Source organism: Pavona decussata, unplaced genomic scaffold (genome assembly GCF_977016875.1).
Source record: "Pavona decussata unplaced genomic scaffold, jaPavDecu1.1 SCAFFOLD_98, whole genome shotgun sequence".
Lineage (NCBI taxonomy): Eukaryota > Metazoa > Cnidaria > Anthozoa > Scleractinia > Agariciidae > Pavona > Pavona decussata.
The window spans coordinates 574,392-595,544 of NW_028145514.1; the positions used below are offsets into that span (position 1 = coordinate 574,392).

At 40.3% G+C, this 21,153-nt stretch overlaps 2 protein-coding genes across 2 annotated transcripts; both read left to right on the forward strand.

Annotated features, from left to right (window-relative positions):
* The first annotated feature begins 3,672 nt into the window (after positions 1 to 3,672).
* Positions 3,673 to 8,873, forward strand: LOC146472494 (sperm receptor for egg jelly-like). Its single transcript, XM_085119207.1, has 6 exons — positions 3,673 to 4,371; positions 5,069 to 5,416; positions 6,149 to 6,439; positions 6,913 to 7,161; positions 7,898 to 8,650; positions 8,799 to 8,873. The coding sequence occupies exons 1-6, from the start codon at positions 3,976 to 3,978 to the stop codon at positions 8,871 to 8,873; spliced, it is 2,112 nt and encodes a 703-aa protein (XP_084975333.1). The 5' UTR covers positions 3,673 to 3,975.
* Positions 8,874 to 9,379: 506 nt separating this feature from the next.
* LOC146472495 (polycystin-1-like protein 2) lies at positions 9,380 to 20,904 on the forward strand. Its single transcript, XM_085119297.1, has 6 exons — positions 9,380 to 9,599; positions 10,704 to 11,728; positions 13,092 to 13,504; positions 15,178 to 15,479; positions 16,654 to 16,825; positions 17,697 to 20,904. Exons 1-6 carry the CDS (start codon positions 9,429 to 9,431, stop codon positions 19,496 to 19,498), a joined length of 3,885 nt encoding a protein of 1,294 aa, XP_084975423.1. The 5' UTR covers positions 9,380 to 9,428; the 3' UTR covers positions 19,499 to 20,904.
* Positions 20,905 to 21,153: the final 249 nt, after the last annotated feature.

Sequence of the window (21,153 nt, forward strand, 5' to 3'; positions counted from 1 at the left end):
AATGAATTCACGTCCACATCTGTGCTTCATCACAGGTTCCATCGTGTTGGACCTCACAAATTGACGGTGCTCGTGAAAAATATGGTAAGTCACGCTCGTTCCAACATCTCTGTGGAGATTCAATACGCCATTGAAAGTCCCGTATTACAAAGCAACAGTCCGCAGAAGGTCAAACAGCCAATAAAGTTTCACCTCAGTGCTGCACAGCTTGGCACAGACTCCTGTTTCTCTGTTCATTTTGGAGACGGAAATCGCTTCTTATATGGTCATCCAGGTTGCGAAGCCAGGAACGCAACTTCTAATTTTAGTGTGATATCAGCTGTTGAAAGTGTTAAATTTGAACATAGATACAGTCGCGTAGGGGAGTACGTTGTTACATTGAACGCCTCAAACGTTGTGTCTTTTGTACAAGTTACCACAGACGTAGAAGTAGTGTACGCTCCTTGCACGAGCCCTATTATAGAGGTAGACAATCTTGGCGCGACCTCAATTACGGCTTCAAAGTCATTTCGCTCTGATCCCTACAATGTGCGTACTCATGTAAAGCTCGAATGTGAGAGAACAAATAAGGTCAAATTTAAATGGAAACTGTTGTCGCTGGACATAAACGGAATTCAAAGCATCAACCCCAGCAATATCATCTTGACAGAAAGAGAACTTAACATACCCAGAAAAGGGCTTGATTATGGCTTATATGAGGTGCACTTCACTACGCAGATGGCACTACCCAATACAGATAAGTACCGCAGTACAGCTATGGGCTACTTGAGGATTCTTCCTTCACCTCTCATAGCAAGAATTGACGGCGGTAATTTGATCAGTCGGGGGTTCGGGAAGAATATAAGGATTGATGCGACTCAGTCGAGAGACCCCGATGTCGATATTGGAAAAGATTCTGGTAAGTGAAAATTTATAATGACTAAGCGGGCTTATTATTCAACACATTGTAACATTGCCCAAATAATATTTACGTAATTTCGTGTCTCCAGCTCTTCTGCAAAAACACTGTGCTTTGTTATCAAGGTGTTAAATAATATAATAATTATCCTGCTCAATCTTGCGGCATATCTCCTGATATAAGCGAACTCGGACTACGTCAGCTAAGTAATGTCAGGTGATATTCCCTGCGATTTCGCAGGATAACAGAAATGCCAACAAAAACTCTTGTGGCTAGAATGGATACTCTTAAATCTGATTCCCCCAATACATTTGCATTTGTAGAGCGATCAGATCTCCTACACACTGGTAGACCTTACATAATTTTCGCAGTGCGTTGAGGTCTCAATTATCGCTTAATAAGAAAGCCTTCTAATTCAGGGCCCAGTTGTTCAAGGCCCGAATCAAAGTTTACGTTAACCCAGTAGTAGCTTAATCGGGCTTTGAACAACTGGGCCCAGCTGTTCAAAGGAAATCGGATTTCATTCTAGAAACGACACAACCAAATTGTACCTTAAAATATACTTTTTTGTTAAACTGTTCTCGCCGCCGTTGCCTTCGTGGTTCATTAAGCTCCCTTATACCTTGGTTTTGTTTAGAGGTTTTGCAAGCGTCTTCGCCGTTGCAATGCTGGCTATATAGGCGCATTCTTTTGGAAAAATCAAGTAAAAGAAATGGCTACTTGTTTAAGTGCTGGATGAAATAAAGTTTACTCAGAATAGCGGAGTGAGGTTCTTTTGAAATCTTTCTTGCAGCAAATTAGTGGTTCTCATCCTTGGCAAGTTTCTTAAGAACTTCAGTTACGAGTTTCCCGTTCTATGGCAAAATAGTAATTCTTATAGTACTTGGTTTCCTTTGCTATTCCGCATGAGTTGAAGCATAAGAGTCGGCTGAATATACTTATTTGGCTGATTTCATGGATTTTTGTCTCCCTTTATCTTCCAGGGTTACACTACACGTGGTTATGCAGGAGCGTTCACACGCAGTTCCCTAAAGATGTTTACCCAAACATGACTTTACGCTCTCCTTATGACACAAAGACTCAACCAGCAGCGCCCGGTACTCTTCATTCAAACGGTTGTTATGGTGATGGACAGTTCTTCTTTCCCGATGAAAATGGCCAGCTAACTCTAAAAACAACCAACATGATAGAAGACGAAACTTACGTCGTGTTTGTAATCATCAGGAAGGGAGAAAGGATTGCTCAACAGTATCAAGTCGTGGAGGTCATTCAAGGTGATCCACCCGTGTCGAAAATTGAGTAAGTAGCGCTAATTTGGATTTTCACGTTGTACTCATTTATACAAATGTCTGATTAATTTAAAACCTGGATGCAACGTTTGAGTTACTTACCTCTACACATGTTGCTTTACCCTATAACGTTTTCTAACTAATCAGAGCTCGCCAGCGAGTCAGAAGCAAGAGGGCTTCCAGTCGTTATTCAGCCAAGTCGTGCTTTCCCGTTCTTGGCTCCAGCTGCATAAATGGGTGATTTGCGTGAGCGTTCTTTTTGATTGGCTATCGAAACCTTTTGCGTTTCCTTTGGTTTTCCTTCACTATCTTTCTATTAAGAGTACCTCGCCAACTTGTCAACCACTTAGAACACAAAAAACTTCATTGTTCCTTTGTGGCACCCGCATGTTGTGGTTAGCGTCTGTTTCATGTGTTTGCTTCGCATTCTGGCCCCAGTTGTTCAAAGAACGGAAAACTCTATCCAGTGGATTAACTGCTATCACGAGGAAAAAAACATACTCCAACCGATACATTTTATCCGATGGATAAGGACTTATCTGCTGGATAAAGTTATCTGCCCTTTGGCACCTGATTGCCCAGGGGAGCTATCGAGCAGAGTGTGGTAAAACCAAAACCAAAGTTATCACTCTGACCAATCAAAACAAACGCAAACAATATCAACCAACAACAACACAAAGCACAAAGCAAATACAAGTGATTTTGTCAAGCGCGTAAAAACGCCTATGAAATAATAATAATAATAATAATAATAGTAATTTTTTTTAAATAAATATTAATGAGAACTCTTTATTAACATATTTCAAGCAAATTGCTATTCACAAGTTAAAAGTAGAAAAAGGAACTATTAAAAAACTATTTACAATTCATTTCGATGAAAAAAGAGAACTTTCAAGCCGATTTTTTTTCTGATAAAGTTACTATGCTATTCTTATTAAAAAAATCAATCATACATACAAAGTTAAAAATCTTAAAAAAGGGAATAAAACCCAACATCAAATGGAAGGCTACCAAGAAAAATAAGAAAAACTAAGGAATAAAATTATGTTTTCAATGTTTTTAACGAATGTTTGCATGTCCTTTCTCGATGTCAAAGTCACTGTCCGTCAATTCTAGATGGATCCTCCTTGTAGCTCGCGAATCTCTTAAGCAAAGGACACCCTTGCCTGGATCTATGAGATAGCAGTCGCATAGCTTTCGCCCTTCTTTGTAGCAACTAACTCAGCCAGCCTACTATGGTATCGCTTGCATTCCACCGCCATTCCACCCGTCGTGCTAAAAAATGCCCTGCAACCATACGATTTTAAATTGTACGATTGTGTCTCGAAAACTTTGGGTTTAAGATAAATTAGTTGAATTAGTTTGGGTTTAACTGGTTAAGTTAACAGAATGAATTTTTCAAACAAACCACGCAGCGCAGTGAAGCAAAACCAAAGCAACTTCGACACTCCACTAAAAAACACTTTAAGCCGAATGAAAACCACCCTAGCTGTGCACAATTCCATTGCTGTGGCATGATAAGATAATTATCAGGAAAACACTGGGAGTGGTTCTATATTCATTTAATATACCAATTTTGTGTTCAACAGCTGCAAGCAGAACTGCGCTGCTAAAATCAATCCTTCCAAAAGACTTGCCCTTTTTGCCAGCTGCTTTGAGGGATGTATCGGACGACTGATCTACGAATGGCAAGTTTACAAGAACGTCATCAACGACTCTACGACGTATTGGGAACTTCAACAAGACATCGCACAGAGTGAAGTGAAGGATCCCACAGGGCCCGTGTTCATGGTGCCTAAGAACGTTTTAGAAGGAGCCGCAGAGTACCTTATTCGCCTGTATGGCCGCAGAGAGAAAGGAGTCAAAGGGAAGACAGAAAGCGTCGTCCTTACAAATGAAGTCCCCAAAGGAGGTGACTGCTTTGCTTCCCCTCAGTTAGGAGATGCTCTGGTAACTAAGTTCCATATTTGGTGTGAAGGCTGGACAGATCCCGACATGCCACTCAGCTACGAGTTTTACTACAGAAATGAAGAAGGGAAGTTGATCCTGTTTTTCTACGGTCCTCATAATTCCACTTACTCTGAACTGCCACTGGGAAAGCCAGCTGACAATTACACAATGGAGATTTACGTGAAAATATTGGATTTCTTCGAGGGCGAAGCCAACTATACTTTATTTTTGCAAGTAAGAAAGAAATTTCTTTCCATTTATAGCATTCAGAACTCTCCTTAGACACTGTGAACGGGTGGTGCTGTACTAAACAGCGCGTTGGATATTAAATCTGAAGGTCGGTGCTTCAAGACCTACTCTCAGCCGTTTTGGGTGACGCTACGTTGATGAGAGTGTAGAAATACACCTAGTTGATTTACGCCAGAGAAACGGGTTGAGCTCTGGCTCTTAATGGCTACCAGTGGTTCATGTGCGATCTGGATGCTGTGAAACATTAATTTTTTTTGCCATGGGAATCGAAACATGCAACTACATCTTTTTGTTACAAAATGTAACCTGGGCAAACCAAATTTTCCTTTACAGAGGTAACAAGCTTGGGGTACTAAAAGGACAGTAGTCCTCACTTTGGCTCAATATCATTCCATTCCACGTCCCTTGTTGTTCCCTTGGTAATTTTGTTGACTAGGAGCCTGAGGTATAATTAATATTCTTACATCATGAACAAGAACCCGTTCCCGGCTCCGCTTCTCTGGAAACGACCCGTGCACGGTGAGTACCTAATGCTCAATTTTATCAAAGGTAACTAGATAACGTTACACTCAAGTAAATGCCCGCGTCAGAGGAGTGTTCTAAGGCATTCGTTCAGTCTGAAAGAAAACTAAAGCTGGGAAGAAAAGCTGTTTTGTTAATATTTCTTTGAACTTTGTTTTAGTCGGTAGAGCCACAGATGCAAGAAGATGAACTTGGCGACATGCTAGCAAACATGACGTCAGGAGAAAATAGCGACCTGAGTAAGCTGGTGAATGTAGGAGATAGTCAAGCGGCCTTAAGACTTGCGGGAGCCGTTAACTCACTGCTTAACGCACAAAGCTCAAAAGTTGAAGCACCCAATAACACCGAGGACGTAAATGCAAGAAGGGAAAAACGAAAAGCAGTGCGCACATCAGTCATTCAGGCTGCGACGTCACTTCCTGTGACTTCATTGAACGGTTTGCAACAGTCTGCTGACATGATTGCGAGTGCTTCGATGTTCAAAGATGAAACGTCATCTGGAGCTATGGTATGATTGCAACGAATTTTTGATAGGAAGCATGCAAATTTTGTAAACTTACCTTTATCGTACCTAAACGTTACGCTGGAACTAATAATTATTCGTTTAATTTCGCAACTAAAGATCTTTATTTTCTCAGAAATCTGTAAAACGCTTACGGGAACACTGAGCCTGTCAGTTAGACCAGACCAAGGGTTGACAACAAACCTTAATTATTTATCCCCCAATAAAATTTTAGTGACGATATATAATAGTTGAAAGAGAAACTGCTGTTACCGTCTCTGAGAACTCAATGAGTTGTTTTTGGCAGAAGAGATATTAGGAACCTTCAGATTTGGCTATGACTAGGATTGAACACGAGTATGACTTTTTAAATCTAGTTTATGTTCTTTAGATAATCGCTTGTCACACCAATCTTGTTCTCATGATGGAGCGCGAGTTCTGGGAACGCGACTGGTTTGAATTTGAAAGTGGTACTCGTACTCAATTTTGCACTCGTACTCAGAACCAAAGGTCCCTAGTATGTGACTTAATACATCTTGATGACGTCACAGTGATGTGGCATCGCGCCGAGACTCGCGGGTGTATATTTTGGTTGGATTGGAGAATGAAAAGCAGAAGCGTTTAGAATTTCCCTGCAAACTGTTCTTGTAGGAATAATGACAATCGTAGCTATTGTGTGATGGCTTAAAACCGGACTCGACAGAGGCTCAAATAATGTATATGAATCTCATTTCTTAGAATGCTTCTACGGAAGCCTTTGAAAGGATGTCCAACTTGTTAAAAACCAGTTCCAACGAATCTGCGGGCTACGATGCAGTGGTGAACAGTGCTGAGTCCCTTTTGTCTGGAATGGGATACGTTCTTAATGCGGCTGGGAGCTCCGTTCTCGTAAAGTCCAAGGTGATGAATGCTACGGAACCACCTCCAACATGTTCTCCTTACGATATTACTTGTAAAGAACCTGAACAAGAGCCACCTGGAAATGTCACAGATGAAGAAGCAGTGGAACTCGACGAGGAATCTGCAAAGGTACGGTTAAAAATCCTTGAAATTGACAAGGCAGAAATCCTGCAATTAAAGCTTGCAAACCAAAGCAACAGATAAATAGGACGCTATAGTTTAATTTAGACTGTAGTAAAAATATGAAAAGATCAAATCGCACATCCAGCCATAATCCACAATGATGGAGTATTCCAATAGTTTTCAAAAAGCCACTAATAGCTTTAAATTCCTTTTGGCGGATTATGCTCGACAAAATGCGGCTTTTCATTTTACTGAAACTGGAACAAAGATATAAGAGGAACAGAGAATTTGGAAACAATTATTATTGCTTGTTCGAAATGTGATTTAAAAAGGTAAGTGGTAAAAGAATGATTTGTATGAAGACGCAAATTAACATTCATAATCGCTGATAATTACAAATGCTGGAATATTCCACTGGTTTAAAAGTTCCTTTAAAAGAGAGTGCTAACAACTTGGAATTTCTTTTTAATCTTTCACAGAACCGAGATACAGCCAACAGTATTGTAGGCATGCTTGGAAGTGTCAGCGGTTCTGTTCTGGAGAACAAACTGGCCGGCGAACAACCCAGTGTCATCTCTAGTGCAAAGCTAAATATGGCAGTGGAGCGCTCTGACTCAGACTCTCTGGGTGGGTCTTCTATAGGTGACGGCCAGGCTGGCTTTCAGATGCCTTCTGCTGGAAACCTGTTCGGAAATAATTCAGATATCGATGGTCCTGTCGACAAACAGGTGGGCATATAAGTAATAAACGAAATTTAATTATTTAAAATAAGGTCACGTGATTGTGCTGGAACTGAACGGAGAAAGATACTTTTTGAAAGAAATGTTATGGTATATTTCCAGCCTGGTGAATGAATGAGAATGATGATTATTCTAGAAAGTGACGCAGGCATACTCGGAAAAAAGAAATCCGAGTGCTCCTATCAGGAGTCGAACCTAAGACCTTCCGATTACTATGTTTGTCCCATGAACCTAGTTTAAACTCCCACGAGTCTCCTGTAGCTCAGTGGTAGAGCGTCCGAACTAGTAATCGGAAGGTCTTAGGTTCGACTCCTGATAGGAGCACTCGGATTTCTTTTTTCCGAGTATGCCTGCGTCACTTTCTAGAATAATCATCATTCTCAAGATACTTTTTATTTCCAGAAATTCAGGACGTCATTTTCATGGTCTGCGTATTGATTTCACGTTTTTTCCTAAAGCTGTATCATGTTTTCATCATATTTGTTTGAGTTAAATGATATTCATGGTCTTAACGTTCATGTTGGACATGTTGTTGTTGTAGTTGTTCTTGTTTAAGCGCTTGTCGACCGACATCATTGTTCCTAACATTTCCTTCTTGCATAAAACGTTTCATATAATGACCATTTCAAAACGAGTACCTCTGAGTTGAGTTGAAAGCGCGAGCAAAGAACGTTCTCTGACACCTAGGGCAAGCTGAGATATTTTGGATGTATTTTCTTTTTAGATGGCAGCCATGAATGAGAACCCTTACACATGGGGCAAAAGATCTGCGGACGTCACAGGGAAAGTGGTCAGTCTTTCTTTCCAAAACAAAGGTAAAAAGCTGGCCGTCTCTCATCTGGACAAAGATGATCCCATAGACATACTCATACCTCGAGATGCTCCAGTTGAAACTCCGGAAAGATTCAAGTACAACTGCTCTATACACAAAGAATGGCGTGTCCATACATTGGTGGTCGATAAGAATGGCAGCGCAATCAATGTCGAAGTTGGTATTATCGGATCTGACCGTCAGTTTGTGGTATATGTCAGACGAGGAAAAGCCCCGACTACTGTCAATTTCGACTGGCGAGTAATTTCTCCGAACAAAACCGATGATGATCAATTCGATTCTAAGCTAAACCAAAATTATCCGAATGACACTAAGCAAAAAAGTAACACGACTGGCAACGTTACGAAATCTTCCGGAATGTCATCTAATTTAACGGGAGATTTTAATCAAACAAACAGCCAAGAACACAATGTCACACCTGGAAGAGACCATTTGAAGATTAGAGGCTCCAACGTATCACTGTTTCTTTCCCAGACTAGACTGTATGTTGGCACTTATTACATTGGCATTAGGTTTACAGCAGCGACCCACTTCACTAGTTGTGACCTCGAGGATTACAATGTCAGCTACACTCTGAGGACTTTTAAATCTAAATGTTTATACTGGAATGAAGAGTTTCAGAAATGGAAAGATGATGGATGTGAGGTATGTATGACTCACCCATACTTGCAAGGTTACAGCTTTGAGCCGTGTTTATCTTGTCACACTTGGTTCCTCTTCCGTTGCTTAAACTTATTATGAAGCACGTGGAACTATCACTACTGTGTTATTGAATGGTGTGCTATTCCCTCAGTGCCTGAGTCACAAGCTTGTTGTTAGGTTCTGTGGGAACGATTTAGACGACAAGACGTTGTGTAAGACATGCTGACGACGAGACTGCCATATTTCGTGTAAGTCAAACCTACAACTTCCTTACGATTGCCACGAGACTCGTGAGATGTTGACTGATTTTGTACCTTTTTTGAAACTACGACGATCGAAAGCACAAAAGAATGTTTCATGACACCAGTAACGCTTGTCGCAGATGTTGCATTCGACTACTGTAAGCGTACATTCTAAAGGTCTTGAATGGGTCGCAGCGAGCCATTTGTACACCAGACACCATTAACGAAAATTTCACATCTGAGAATACATATCGATGACAGTTCACCACCCATGAAAAGGGAACTCCCCTGTTGTAAGGTGCTGATAGTAAACCATAAAGCAGAGAAGTCTTCGAGCATTTCAAGGATCATTCCGGAACATTGACAAAGACCGTAAATGGAAAGTTCACCTGAAGATCTTGCTATGTTTATTGCAAATTACATCCTAAATAATTTAAACTACTTGTAAACCACATGTTATTATTAATTTACAGGTTGGTAATTTGACCAGCACAACCCAAACTCACTGTCGCTGTACTCATTTGACCGCATTTGGTTCCATGATGGATGTGGCTCCAAACCCGATCGACTACGGTGCTGTATTGGCAGGTTTCGGTTCTATGTTTGAAACTGGAAATGTAACGGTCTTCTTCTTTATTCTCTCCATGTTTCTAATTTACGCTTTGGTGCTGACCTGGGCAAGAAGAGCTGATAAGAGAGACATGGAACAGGTAATTATGTCTTTAATAGCTGTTGCTACTGCACGATTGGCGACATTGCCAAAATTTGATTCGATGAAATCCAGCGCATTAATATGTTCCTATATCAACCGCTGAAAGGACTTCCGAAATGTCTCAAACGCTATCGAAATAGATATCTACCAATTCTCTTCCCCTTGGATATCTCAATTACCAGAAAATTTTTTTTGTAAGTTTTCAAAAATGATTTAATGAACTATTTCCGTAAATTGAATTCCAAACCAATTCCAATGGCATTTGCAGAAACGTCGGGTAAATTTACGGAAAAACAAATACCAAAATACGACTCCGGAAATGCCCCCTTTATGAAATTTTTCAGGCATAAACAGAGGAGACCTGCCATATTTTCCTTACATTAAGCCAGCAAAACATGCAGTCCGTTTTTGTTTCGCATCAATATCCGCCTTCGACTTTTGACTCTGATTTCTTGGCGAAAATGCGGGCAAGATAACTCAGTTAGCTTGAGAGCTCAAATAGTTACATCCCTGCAGCCCTATCAAAAGAGAAAGTAACTTTATATTAAGTTGACGAGTGAAGGCAGTTAAAAGAGAAGTCCTGGTCTAATCAAACACCTAGAATTTGAAGAGTCGGTTCATCTTCTATGGTCTTGTCTCCGACCAAAAGATTGTATGTGTGCTAAGATTTATCTGTGGTCATTGCCTGACTATTGGTAGCAATTACTTGTAAGTAGATCGCAGTCAACCAGTGGGTTTATTTCTTGATGTCCTTATTCAGGGTGGATTCCAGGGCAATGGGGCAATTCTTGTGCTACAAACTGTGTCGTGTCGTCGGCATAAAGTCGGAGAGAGAAAAATCTACCTGAGTAATTAATATCGTTCACAAATACATTCAAAAGAAGAGGGCCTAAGAGGCTCCCTTGCAGCACTCCACAGGTAATGCCTAGCCAGTCTGAAACAATCCCATTGTAATTATAACAATAATTTATACTTTTTTAGCGCCAAATTTCGATAGCTCTATCGTGTTTTACAGAGCGGTAAAATAATGTAACACTCCCAGAACTGATGTAAGTTAAAGTTTATAACTTAGTACCGTTATGCGATTCTTTCTTTTCCTTAGATTGGAGCTACACCTATAGCCAGCAACGTGCCCAATGCCACTTACCAGTATGAGCTTACATTTTTCACCGGTCAGCGCAGAGGTGCCGCCACAACAGCTCAGGTATCATGTCTACTCGTCGGAGAGCGCGAAGACAGCGGAATATGTATCTTAAAAGACGATAAGCGCCCGACGTTTAGACAAGGCAGTGCTAATTCCTTCTTGATCTCGGTTGCTGGTTCATTGGGAACAATTGAGTCACTAACAGTCTGGCATGATAATCACGGCTTATCGCCCGCGTGGTTTCTAAAGCGGGTCTTAGTGCGGGATTTGCAGTCAGACGCCGTCACCGTCTTTATTTGCGAGCGGTGGTTAGCGCTTGATGAGGATGATGGTGCAATCACGCGTAATTTGACTCCAGCAGATGAAAAAGACCTCACGTCGTTTTCCAGACTTTTCAACAGTAAGTTGTATAAAGATTTCACTGACGCTCACTTGTGGTTCTCTGTGATTCTGAAGCCTTCACGGAGTGCATTTACCAGAGCACAGCGTGCGTCTTGTTGTCTGTGCCTTCTGTGTACGGCAATGGTAACTAGTGCGATGTTTTTTGGGCAAACTGCAACTGGGGACGATTCCGACAGTATTGTACTGGGACCAATTAAACTCAACTTAAGATCCATAATGATTAGCATTCAGTGCAGCCTCGTTATCGTTCCTGTTAATGTTGCTATAGTGACCATCTTTAAGGGGGTGAAACCAAAGGGGGCTAAAAAAGCTAAAAAGGATATTCAAGAGCAAAGCCTCAGCGAATCAATTATCACCGAAGATGAAGAACTTTTTGACAGCGGCGAAACAAATTCTATACTTGACGACGAAGTTTTCAAAGACAAGGAAGTCCATCTCGACAGCGTGGTGTCTGAAGTAAAGAATTCAGGCAGTTTAAATGATAATATTGGCATGGATAAAAAATCGAGCGGCAAATGTTGGATCTTCCGAAACAGAAAGCAAAAGTACATTGTACAGTCAGATCATATCGACTCCAAGAGGTAAGTTTGAGCAGGATGCATAAAAGTTTTTTGTTATTTTTCTCATATTAGTGTACCAACCAGCCACGCCAACTTTTAGGAAGATGATAGCATATTTTTTTAACCAGAATCTACCGATGGTAAAACAAGGTGATAATTTGTTCCAACAACTCAAGATGTTTTCATCGTTTTGCAAGTATAAGCCTAAAGGACGCGCTTTTGGCGAATGGGGAAATGAACAACACAAGCACAACCATAGAAAGCACTCCATCGTTTCGTTGGAGTGTGCTTATACTTGCGTGCTTATCTCAACACTGTAAACAGCAAGACCTTCACTTTTATTCGGTTATTTATAACGTGTGCTAGCTGTCGTGCTAGCTATAGTTCTGTTCGAGTTCTATCCATGGGCTATTCCGAGTCCATGAACGAAACAATGTATGGCTGAATTTTCAACACTAACTAGAAACACCCAGACTGAATTCAACCTTACTCCCGCTAAAGTTTTATTTAGTGTGATAGATAATTCAAGGTTCTGTACGCTGCTCAATTTAGCCCTTTTAGTAGCCAAGTTTTACATACATCGTTGCAGTCTAGATGAAACACCCCTTTTCTTCCCCGTGTTTGAAACAGAATTACGTGAAAAAGCTGGCATCGAATATGATATTGCCATGGGAAACGGTTATCTAAAGCACTTCAAGATTAAATGGGAACCACTGATTCGCAACAAATTCATCGAAGATGTGATTATTTGAGAGACCCCTTGAATCGCTTTCCACTACATGTACTCTTTTGCTGTTGTTCTATCGTTGTCGTTGTTTTCTTTCGTTCTTTTCTTTTCGTTCAGCTTACTTGTTCAACTACTAACAATAATAAACACTAATTGCGATAATTACAGTATGACTGTACTTACAATATATGCTTACTTTTGTAACAAATACACTGTTTACAATAGAGTGTGTGCACGACGGCCACGGCCATGTTGGAGGACCAAAACAATACAATGATTTTCCTTTGGGAAATATATTCTATTTTCATGCAAACATCTATTGTTTTAGTCCTCCAACATGGCCGCCGTGCACACACTCTATACTAACAGAATCTTCACTACTTACTTTTTTATATACAATTTATTACTGACATTACTTACATTTACTTACATTACAGTACAAAAGCCACTTAAATTGCACTACTAAAAAGTACCTAGATAACAACCCATCCACACCACTTTTTATTTTCATTTTTAATTAATTACAATGTTGCGGTAGTTTAGTATTGTATTATTAGTGTTACGTAAAGCTAATAAAAATCCTTTCTTAAAAAAAAAATAGGAAGAGTGAAATTCAATGACATTTATGTAAGCAGAGGGTGTTTTGCCTCTTTGCAGTTTGGCGGACAGCGAGGGTACGCCAGACGTCGCTACTGAAAGAAATGAGAAAACCAAATGGTGGCTTTGCAGAAAACGGGAGAATGAATGTGAAAGTAAACAGGATGACAAAGACCAAAGCAAGAAGAAAAAGAAAGGCGAAGGATTTTTACCATACTGGTTCCTGTATATAGCCTGGACCTTGTGCATCTTGGCATCATTTGCCTCGGCTCTATACACGTTATTTTATAGCATGATGTGGGGAAAGGAGAAATCGAACCAGTGGTTTATTTCCATGATATTTACGTTCAGTCAGGACACTCTTATTAACCAGCCGATTAAAGTGCTGTTTCTATCAGTCGCGTACGCGGTTTTCATTAGGAAAAGCGACGAGGAGAGTGAAGCCGTTCAGGGTACTGAGGATCCTAAGAAAGGTGAGTGATGCGATTTGATGAGACTGGTTAGTTACGTTCGTGAGGTCATTACATTGAAAAACTCGAAAACGTTGTTCCAGTTAGTCCAATGTTAGTGAAAAGTAGGGGATCACCTTTCATTACAAAAAGTATTATTATAGAGTGTGAGTGCGAAACAAACCTATTGCTAATTCAACACCTTATTTGCCTCTTGACTAAGATGTGCAACAACACTGCCAGAAGCAGTGAAAAAGTCTAAACTTTTTGGAGACGGAAATTGTCGTTTTGATTTAGATTAAACCCATAATACAACTAGGTATTTTTCGAGTTAAAGTTTACTTTTTAAAAAAGTGATGGATCAGAGAATTAACTCTGCAGTGAAGTGCTAAGGTTACTACTGAGTGTTAGCCCTAGTAAAGAGATGGGAGATCCCAAGAGGCCAAAAAAAAAAAAAAAAAAAAATCCTGGACCTCGGCAGGAATCGGACCCACGACGGCCGGCTTTAATCTCCAGCCATTTCCTTTCTAGGCCAACCTTTCGCTTCCTTATAAGGGCTAACGCACAAAAGGAAATTTATGGGTTCACTTTAGCACTTCAACATACACCGCAGAGTTTATTGTCTGGTCCATCAATTGTGTAATTACTACCAGCGGCACAAAATTCATTTTCTTTTAGTGTTTTTTTTTTTTGGTAACTTGCCAATGGTTAAACACTTTTGAGGGGAGAGGAATGGGTGGACTCTTACTCTTGCTCTAAGGGCATTTAGTCTAAACGTTGTAACGGTTATATCTTACGAGACCTAGATTCGATACTAGATACATGAATGATGCGCTTGTACACAGAGTCTCTATCTTATGAAACACTCATTGCGTCTGTGCGGCACAGAGATAGCGATTTTGTATACATTTGAACGACGTTCTTTAGCATAAAAATAATTGTACATTTTTGTTTTTGTATGTCCACTTATTAGTATATTGTACTGTTGTTGTTTTTTTTTTTTATACTCGACTCCACAAGCTTTTAGCTTAAAAATTTTGTCTGTTTGTCTGTCTGTCTATCTATCCTTAAAATAGTTAATGGCCTGGCACCTCCATACCTTACCTAAATGTTCACTTTTAATAAGACCCTTAACAATTACGGTCTGAGATTATGACCTTGAGCTGCCTAAAAACAGAACTAATTATTATAATAATAGTTTTGCATTCAGTGGAGTAAAGGCCTGGAATGATCATCCACGTTACCTTAAAGAGGAAACATCAGTTGGATAAATTTCAAAGTGAGCTTAAAGAAAAGGTTTAATATCGGCACCAATTAGACAACTCAATGAAGAAGTTCACTTAGTTGTAACGGTATGTCATTTAAAAAAATTTAATCTTCTGTTATAATACAATTAGTTGTATTTAGAGTTAAATACGTACGGATTTCATGGAAACTAAATTTTAACTATTGCGTGTATTAATTTGACAAAACTCCGTGTTGAAATAAAAGATTCCATCCAACCATCTGTCTGTCTGTCTGTCTGTCGGTCGGACGGTCCGTCCGACTGTCTATCTATATATCTATGACGTATTTTGTCTTCGAAAAACAATTCAACACACAGAAACAAATGAAGTGGCAAAGTAACTAAACTGTGCAAAGAATCAATAACACGGAACACAATTAAAACTAACAACAACTGCTATTTCTAAACGCAGGTGAAGACGAAGATTGGCTCCACTCCAGCGACGGAACGTTGGACAAAGATGACAGAGAAATGGAACTCCTTCGTTACAAGCCGCCAGATGAAAGCCAATTAAGCGTTCTACGTGAAAATCGGATCAGAGAGAAACAAATGAAGAACAAGTTCATCAAGCTTGGAGATTACCTGTTTGTCGTGCTTATCCTGGTACTGGTCAGTTATGGCAATAGAGACCCAGCATCTTTCTTGATGAGGAACTCATTAGAGCAGGAATTTTTGCATCCCCTTACTGCCTCCTACCCCCAGGGACTTGTTGATGTAAGTATTGCATTGCTAATCTTTTCTGGTTCAATATTTGATTACATCTAAGAAATGATGGCCACCGGGGGATGCAAAATTCATGTTGTCTTGGATAGAATACATACGGGAAATTAGTTGATTGCTGACGAACCTTCCTAGTTGGTTGGTAAGCCCCACACGGGTATTCCAATGCGATTTTTTTTTTCTGAGATAGTCCACTGTTTAACGTTTATGACATGTTGTTAAGCACATAATTTAAGACCTCACTCTCTGGGCAACGACACTATTTTTTTAACAGCTTTATTGACCATTACACATGTTACATACAGCAAATTAAACAGCCAGAAAGAAATGAAATATATGTGCAAAGTGATTTAAAGTGATAAGGTCAAAAGGGCAGGTGCGAACGGGACGCGAGGACCCATGCGAGGCACCTCACATGATACAAATAATAAATAAATAAATAAATAAATAAATAAATAAATAATAATAATAATAACAATAATAATAATAATAATAATAATAATAATAATGATAATAATAATAATAATAAAATGCTTTAACTGTAGCGTTGGCTCCAAAAAGACGCACAATGTGCTGTAATCAGCCAGCTAACTACGGTAGTCAGTTCACGATGAGGTAATTCAGTCTGTAACTGAGAGGCGAATGGATAGAATTTCACTGAGATCACTCTCTCAGGAAAAAAAAAAAACCTTTCAGCAATCGTTATGTACAAAGTTGTAGACAACAAACTTCCAGTTTACCCATCAGTCTTTTGGAAAAAAGCAACATTGTTTACGCGCTTCGGGAGAGTGCAAGTAGACTTCTCCTCCCCAGTTATAATACTGAATTTGCTAAAAGTAGCAGTTTTTTTGTCGGGATAAAGCCGATGTGGAACGTCATCCCGTACCATTTAAGAACTGCTCCCCTATTTTCTACTTTTAATAAACAAATAAATAGCCTCGCTGTCATTTAAATACTGTATATAGTCCACTAGTCCATTTTTACTGATGAATAACTTGTATTACTTTCCACACGACTTTACTGTAAAGCAGAAATCTTTAACTGACGTAAATTCTGTGGTTATCCTATATCAGAGAGAACCTGGCTGGCGTCCAACGACAATGAAACCTGCAGTAGTAGAGACGCACCTGTTGGGTATAACATCATCAGTTTTCTTGTTCATCCACAGGTCAATAATTTGCCATTATTTCTAAACTGGGCAGACCAATCGTTTATCCCTTACTTGTACGAGCAGGACTGGTATAACGGAGACAAAGTGATCAATAGGACAGGATTTACTTCTGGGAGACAATCCAGACGACTTGGCAAGTTACGACTGCGACAAGTGCGAGTCAGCAATGGTGAGTTCTAGACTACAAAGTCCCTTAGTCCTTCAACGTCGTGCAACAGTGGCGGATCCAGGGAAGAGGGTCCGCCCCCCTTCCACCCATTAGACCCGTGGATTTTTTTTTTTTTTTTTTATTAAAGCTACTTGTTTGACACTTAAATTCTTGCATCGACAGGAGCATATCACTATTTAACTGGTTGATTTTTTCAAAAATCATTCTGCCATTAAAGTAAATTCCAGGTATATTCAAAATGTAATTTTTTTTTGGGGGGGGGGGGGGGGGAAGGGGGTACCCTCTAGTGGTCTGCTCGCAAAGCAGTATTGGCCTCCCGGCGTTCATAGAAACATATGCTCTTCTCTGCTATGGCAACAGGACTTACCTGCACCGTCCACTCTTCTTTCTGAGTTAAAGGAATGGCAATACTTTTGGAAACAGCGTACACCAAATTTACCACTACTGGGAAATCTTATCGAGTGTGTAAAATATACTGACGAGGACAAATATCCGAACATACGAGTTTTGCTTACAATTGGGTGTGCACTTCCGATTAGTTCTGCCGCGGCTGGGCGTTCATTCCCCGGCTAGCGAAGAATCAAGTCATATTTCATATTGGGGAATACGAAATTTGCTGCAAAAAAAGTTTTAACAGTGTTTGTCAATAAGACTTTGCCCCCCCCCCCCCCCCCCCCCATCAAAAATTCCTGGATCCGCCCCTGTGCAAGGATAATGGAAGCGGGAAATTATAGAGGGGGTCCCTTCCCTTACTTTCTTCGGTTTTAGCAGCCCTGTATGCAGGAAACTAGGCGCAAAAAGAAGGAGGATAGGTTTCATCCTCTTCTTTTTTAAAAGTTAACATGTTTTTTTTTTTTATGTATCTACGCAGGTAGCTGTACTGTGCCCAAATTAGTAAACGGCTTCATTCATGAATGTAATCCTCCATTCGATGTATCACACGAGGAAACTCGAATGTACCAACCTGGATGGAAGGATGGAAAAAAAATGGAGGATACCCAGGTGAAAAAGAGAACTGCATCAGGGCACCTTTCCCCCTGGGTATACTTGGACCCTTCGGAATCGAATTCTTCGTTAACATTCTACGGCAGAATTGCGTTTTATCCTGGCGGGGGATACGTTGCTGAATTGGGCGACACTGTTGAGGATACAGGGGCGTTCGCAGCGTATCTGAAGGCTAACGGCTGGATAGACAGGTACACCAGAGCCGTTTTTATTGAAGGAGCGGTTTATAACCCAAATACCAATCTCATTGGAGTATTGGAGACGGCTATCGAGGTGACTTCAGCGAATGCTTTGCTACCCCGTGCGAACTTCATAGTCTTTCGCTTGTTCGCCGAGCTTAATTCTTCTTATGCATTCTTTTCAGCTTGCGAGTTTTTGTTTTTTGGAATTGTGCTATACACGTTATACACGATAATCAAAGGCATCTACCAGCGGAGGAAAGCCTATTTCCGAGAGACAATAAGCTGGCTTGACATAGCTTTCTTCGTCAATGGTATTGCCATTCTTGTGGTGTACATATTGCGGGAAAGCCTTCTGAAGCGTGCAGTAAGAACCCTTAACGAAGATCAAGAATCGTTCCTAAACTTTTCGGAGTGTGGGTTGTACAGTGAAGGACTCGTGTTCCTATTTGCGTTTGCAGCTTTCATTGCCATATTAAAATTCATCCACTTTCTTACCTTCACGCGAGTTGTTCAACTTTTGTCTACCACAATTTACAGATCTGTGGTCGAGTTACAATCCTTCGCGGTTATGCTGTTCACTATTTTCATGGGGTACGCTTCTTTGGCGTTTACCATTTACGGACCATATTTGGAAGACTACAGGTCTTTCTCGGCAACGCTGGCTTCCCTGAGCAGTCTCATGATGGGAGTGTTCGATTTCAACGACTTTACTTCGCAGAGTGATTACAAGACCGTGGGATATTTTTTCTTCGCCACTTTTACAAGCAGTATGATTTTCATTTTCACAAATATTGTGATAACGATCATCAATGTTGTGCACAAAGCTGTCTGCGAGGACGAAAATCTTAAAGAGAAAGAAGGAAGCTTTTTCAATATCATTATGGAGCGACTGCTGGTCCTTGTGGGGTTTCGTGGACCTCCAAAGAGAGAGGAACCAGTAGTCGAAGAACCGTCAATATCAGAATTGCAATGGAACTTAAATGTGCAGTACCTGATGGACAATCAGTTAAAACGGTTGAATGGACTGGTCAATTCCATCTACATACACGATGAAGTGGAAGACATACTCTTGACCAATCAGCTTTCGCAGAAATCAAGAAAAGAAAGAAAACATGAACAATCTACAATGGAAGACAAAAACCACGAAAACGCTGCTGGCCAGACCACACACTGTGGCCGGGGGCCCAGGGCGGATCCTAACACGAGCTTAAATCAAGGACCTTTTACCGAGAACATTCACCCACAAATCAACATAGCGTCACCCGGTGAAGAACAAAGGGATTCAATTGAGACTATCACTAAGTTGATTGCTAAGAAAACAGATGAACTGAAGCGAATGCAAGAGGAAGGGAGCTGCGATGAGAGGGAGAGATTGCTTCGGGTAAAAGTCATCAAATGTCTTCAGGATTTGTTGGAAACAGCAAAGGGTGGCCATCATGATACTGAAGAGTTGTTAGTAAAGCACGAAGAGGAATCATTCGCTTAAAGAGCCCGTGCATGAATGCTTTTTATTCTCTCACCTGAATCTACACATCAGCCAAAGAACGTCTGCGAAAAAAAGTGAGGATTTTCAGAAAACGCTACAATTTTTTAAAAATTCTGTATTTTTTTCTTTCTACCAGTGTCGCTGACTAGGAAGGCCGACGGACGTTATGTGACGTAGATTCAAACATTAGCGCTAAAGTTTTACAAACGCAAACGAAGTGAAAAGAAAGTAGCGAGTGTTGGTATCTTGTTGTCGGTCTTCGTGTTATATCTGCAATGTTGTAGGCTGAAGAGAACCTGTCTGTAACAGTAAGACGTCAGAGCTCCGAGAAGAACCGAGAGAAGTCAAGTGGTAAGCCAAAATGGCCGGCGGCAAATTTAAAGGTTTTCGAAAATCATTTTAAATATTGCGTTTCATCCAAATGGCAATTTTTTTTTTTCGTAGAACTTCTTTGTGCGACGTGTTGATTCAGGCGAGAAAATCATGCATGAGCACTTTAATTTATGTGATAGTAAAACAGTTAACACTACCCTGTCTTGAAACTAATTCCGTCAGTTTGTTTTCTTGGAGAACCTAAACCTGTGCCGAATTCGTTCAGTTGAACCTTTTGACTAAGATTACCGCTAAAGTTGCAAGTTAAAAAGGTCCTAAGTATTGTTAAGCGAAATATTGACTAAAAAGTACTTCATTACAATACAGCTTGCCGGCCTCTATTTTAAAGCCTTCGTCCTGGGGTTGTAAATAATACTCTCCTAAATAAAACGAATCCTAAGTATTATCTCTAAACAATAGATTGAATTGAACCAATCTGATTTTGCTCTTGACTTGCATAAAATTTAACGAATCTTGTTTCTAAATAATTTAAGGATGGTGCCTTCTAATTCAGAAGTATTTCTACACAGTAAATGACTATGCGGGAAAAAAGAAGATCTTAGTGTGGGCCACTGGAAACCAGAAAGAAAATTTGGAGTACCAGAAATTTTTTAGAGATAATTAAGCAACAATTGTTCTAAAAGGCAGTAAAATACAAAGCAGTGTATGGCGTATTGTTTTCCAAATTGAAACTTTATTATCTCTGAAAATTGCATGGTTACCCCTTTACTTTCTTTTTGAATACCAAGAGCACTTGCTAAGTTCTGCTTTCGTCTCATAGTTTTTAAAACGGGCAAAAATATCCCGGTATTAACAGGCACCGCCCATAGGAAACCCGACTATCTCGAGATGCGCAGAACGTATGCGCAGTAACAAAAGTAGGCACCGTCGTTAATACAGTGGCTAGTTGAGCAATTCTTTAGTCTCACCAGGTGACATCTAAAGCCCTTATATATGTCTGGAATGGAGAAAGAACAAAATGTTATCTGCCGTTGAATGGAAAGATACCCAACCCTTAAGGTACATGCGACATGGGTCTAGTGGCAGTGGCGGATTTAGGGAAGGGGGCCTGGAGGGCTCGGACATCTCTCCCCCCCCCCCCCCCCAACATTTTTTAGACCCAAACGTTTCACGAAGAGAACCAAGTCGCGCGTTCGAGATCGGGTCTCACATTAACCTGGGGGTCTGGTCCTCCATGACTTTACTTTTTACTTTATTTATTTGTTTGTTTAGGCAAAGTAAAACCTGTAGTAAATATACAAATATATATAATATACTAACTC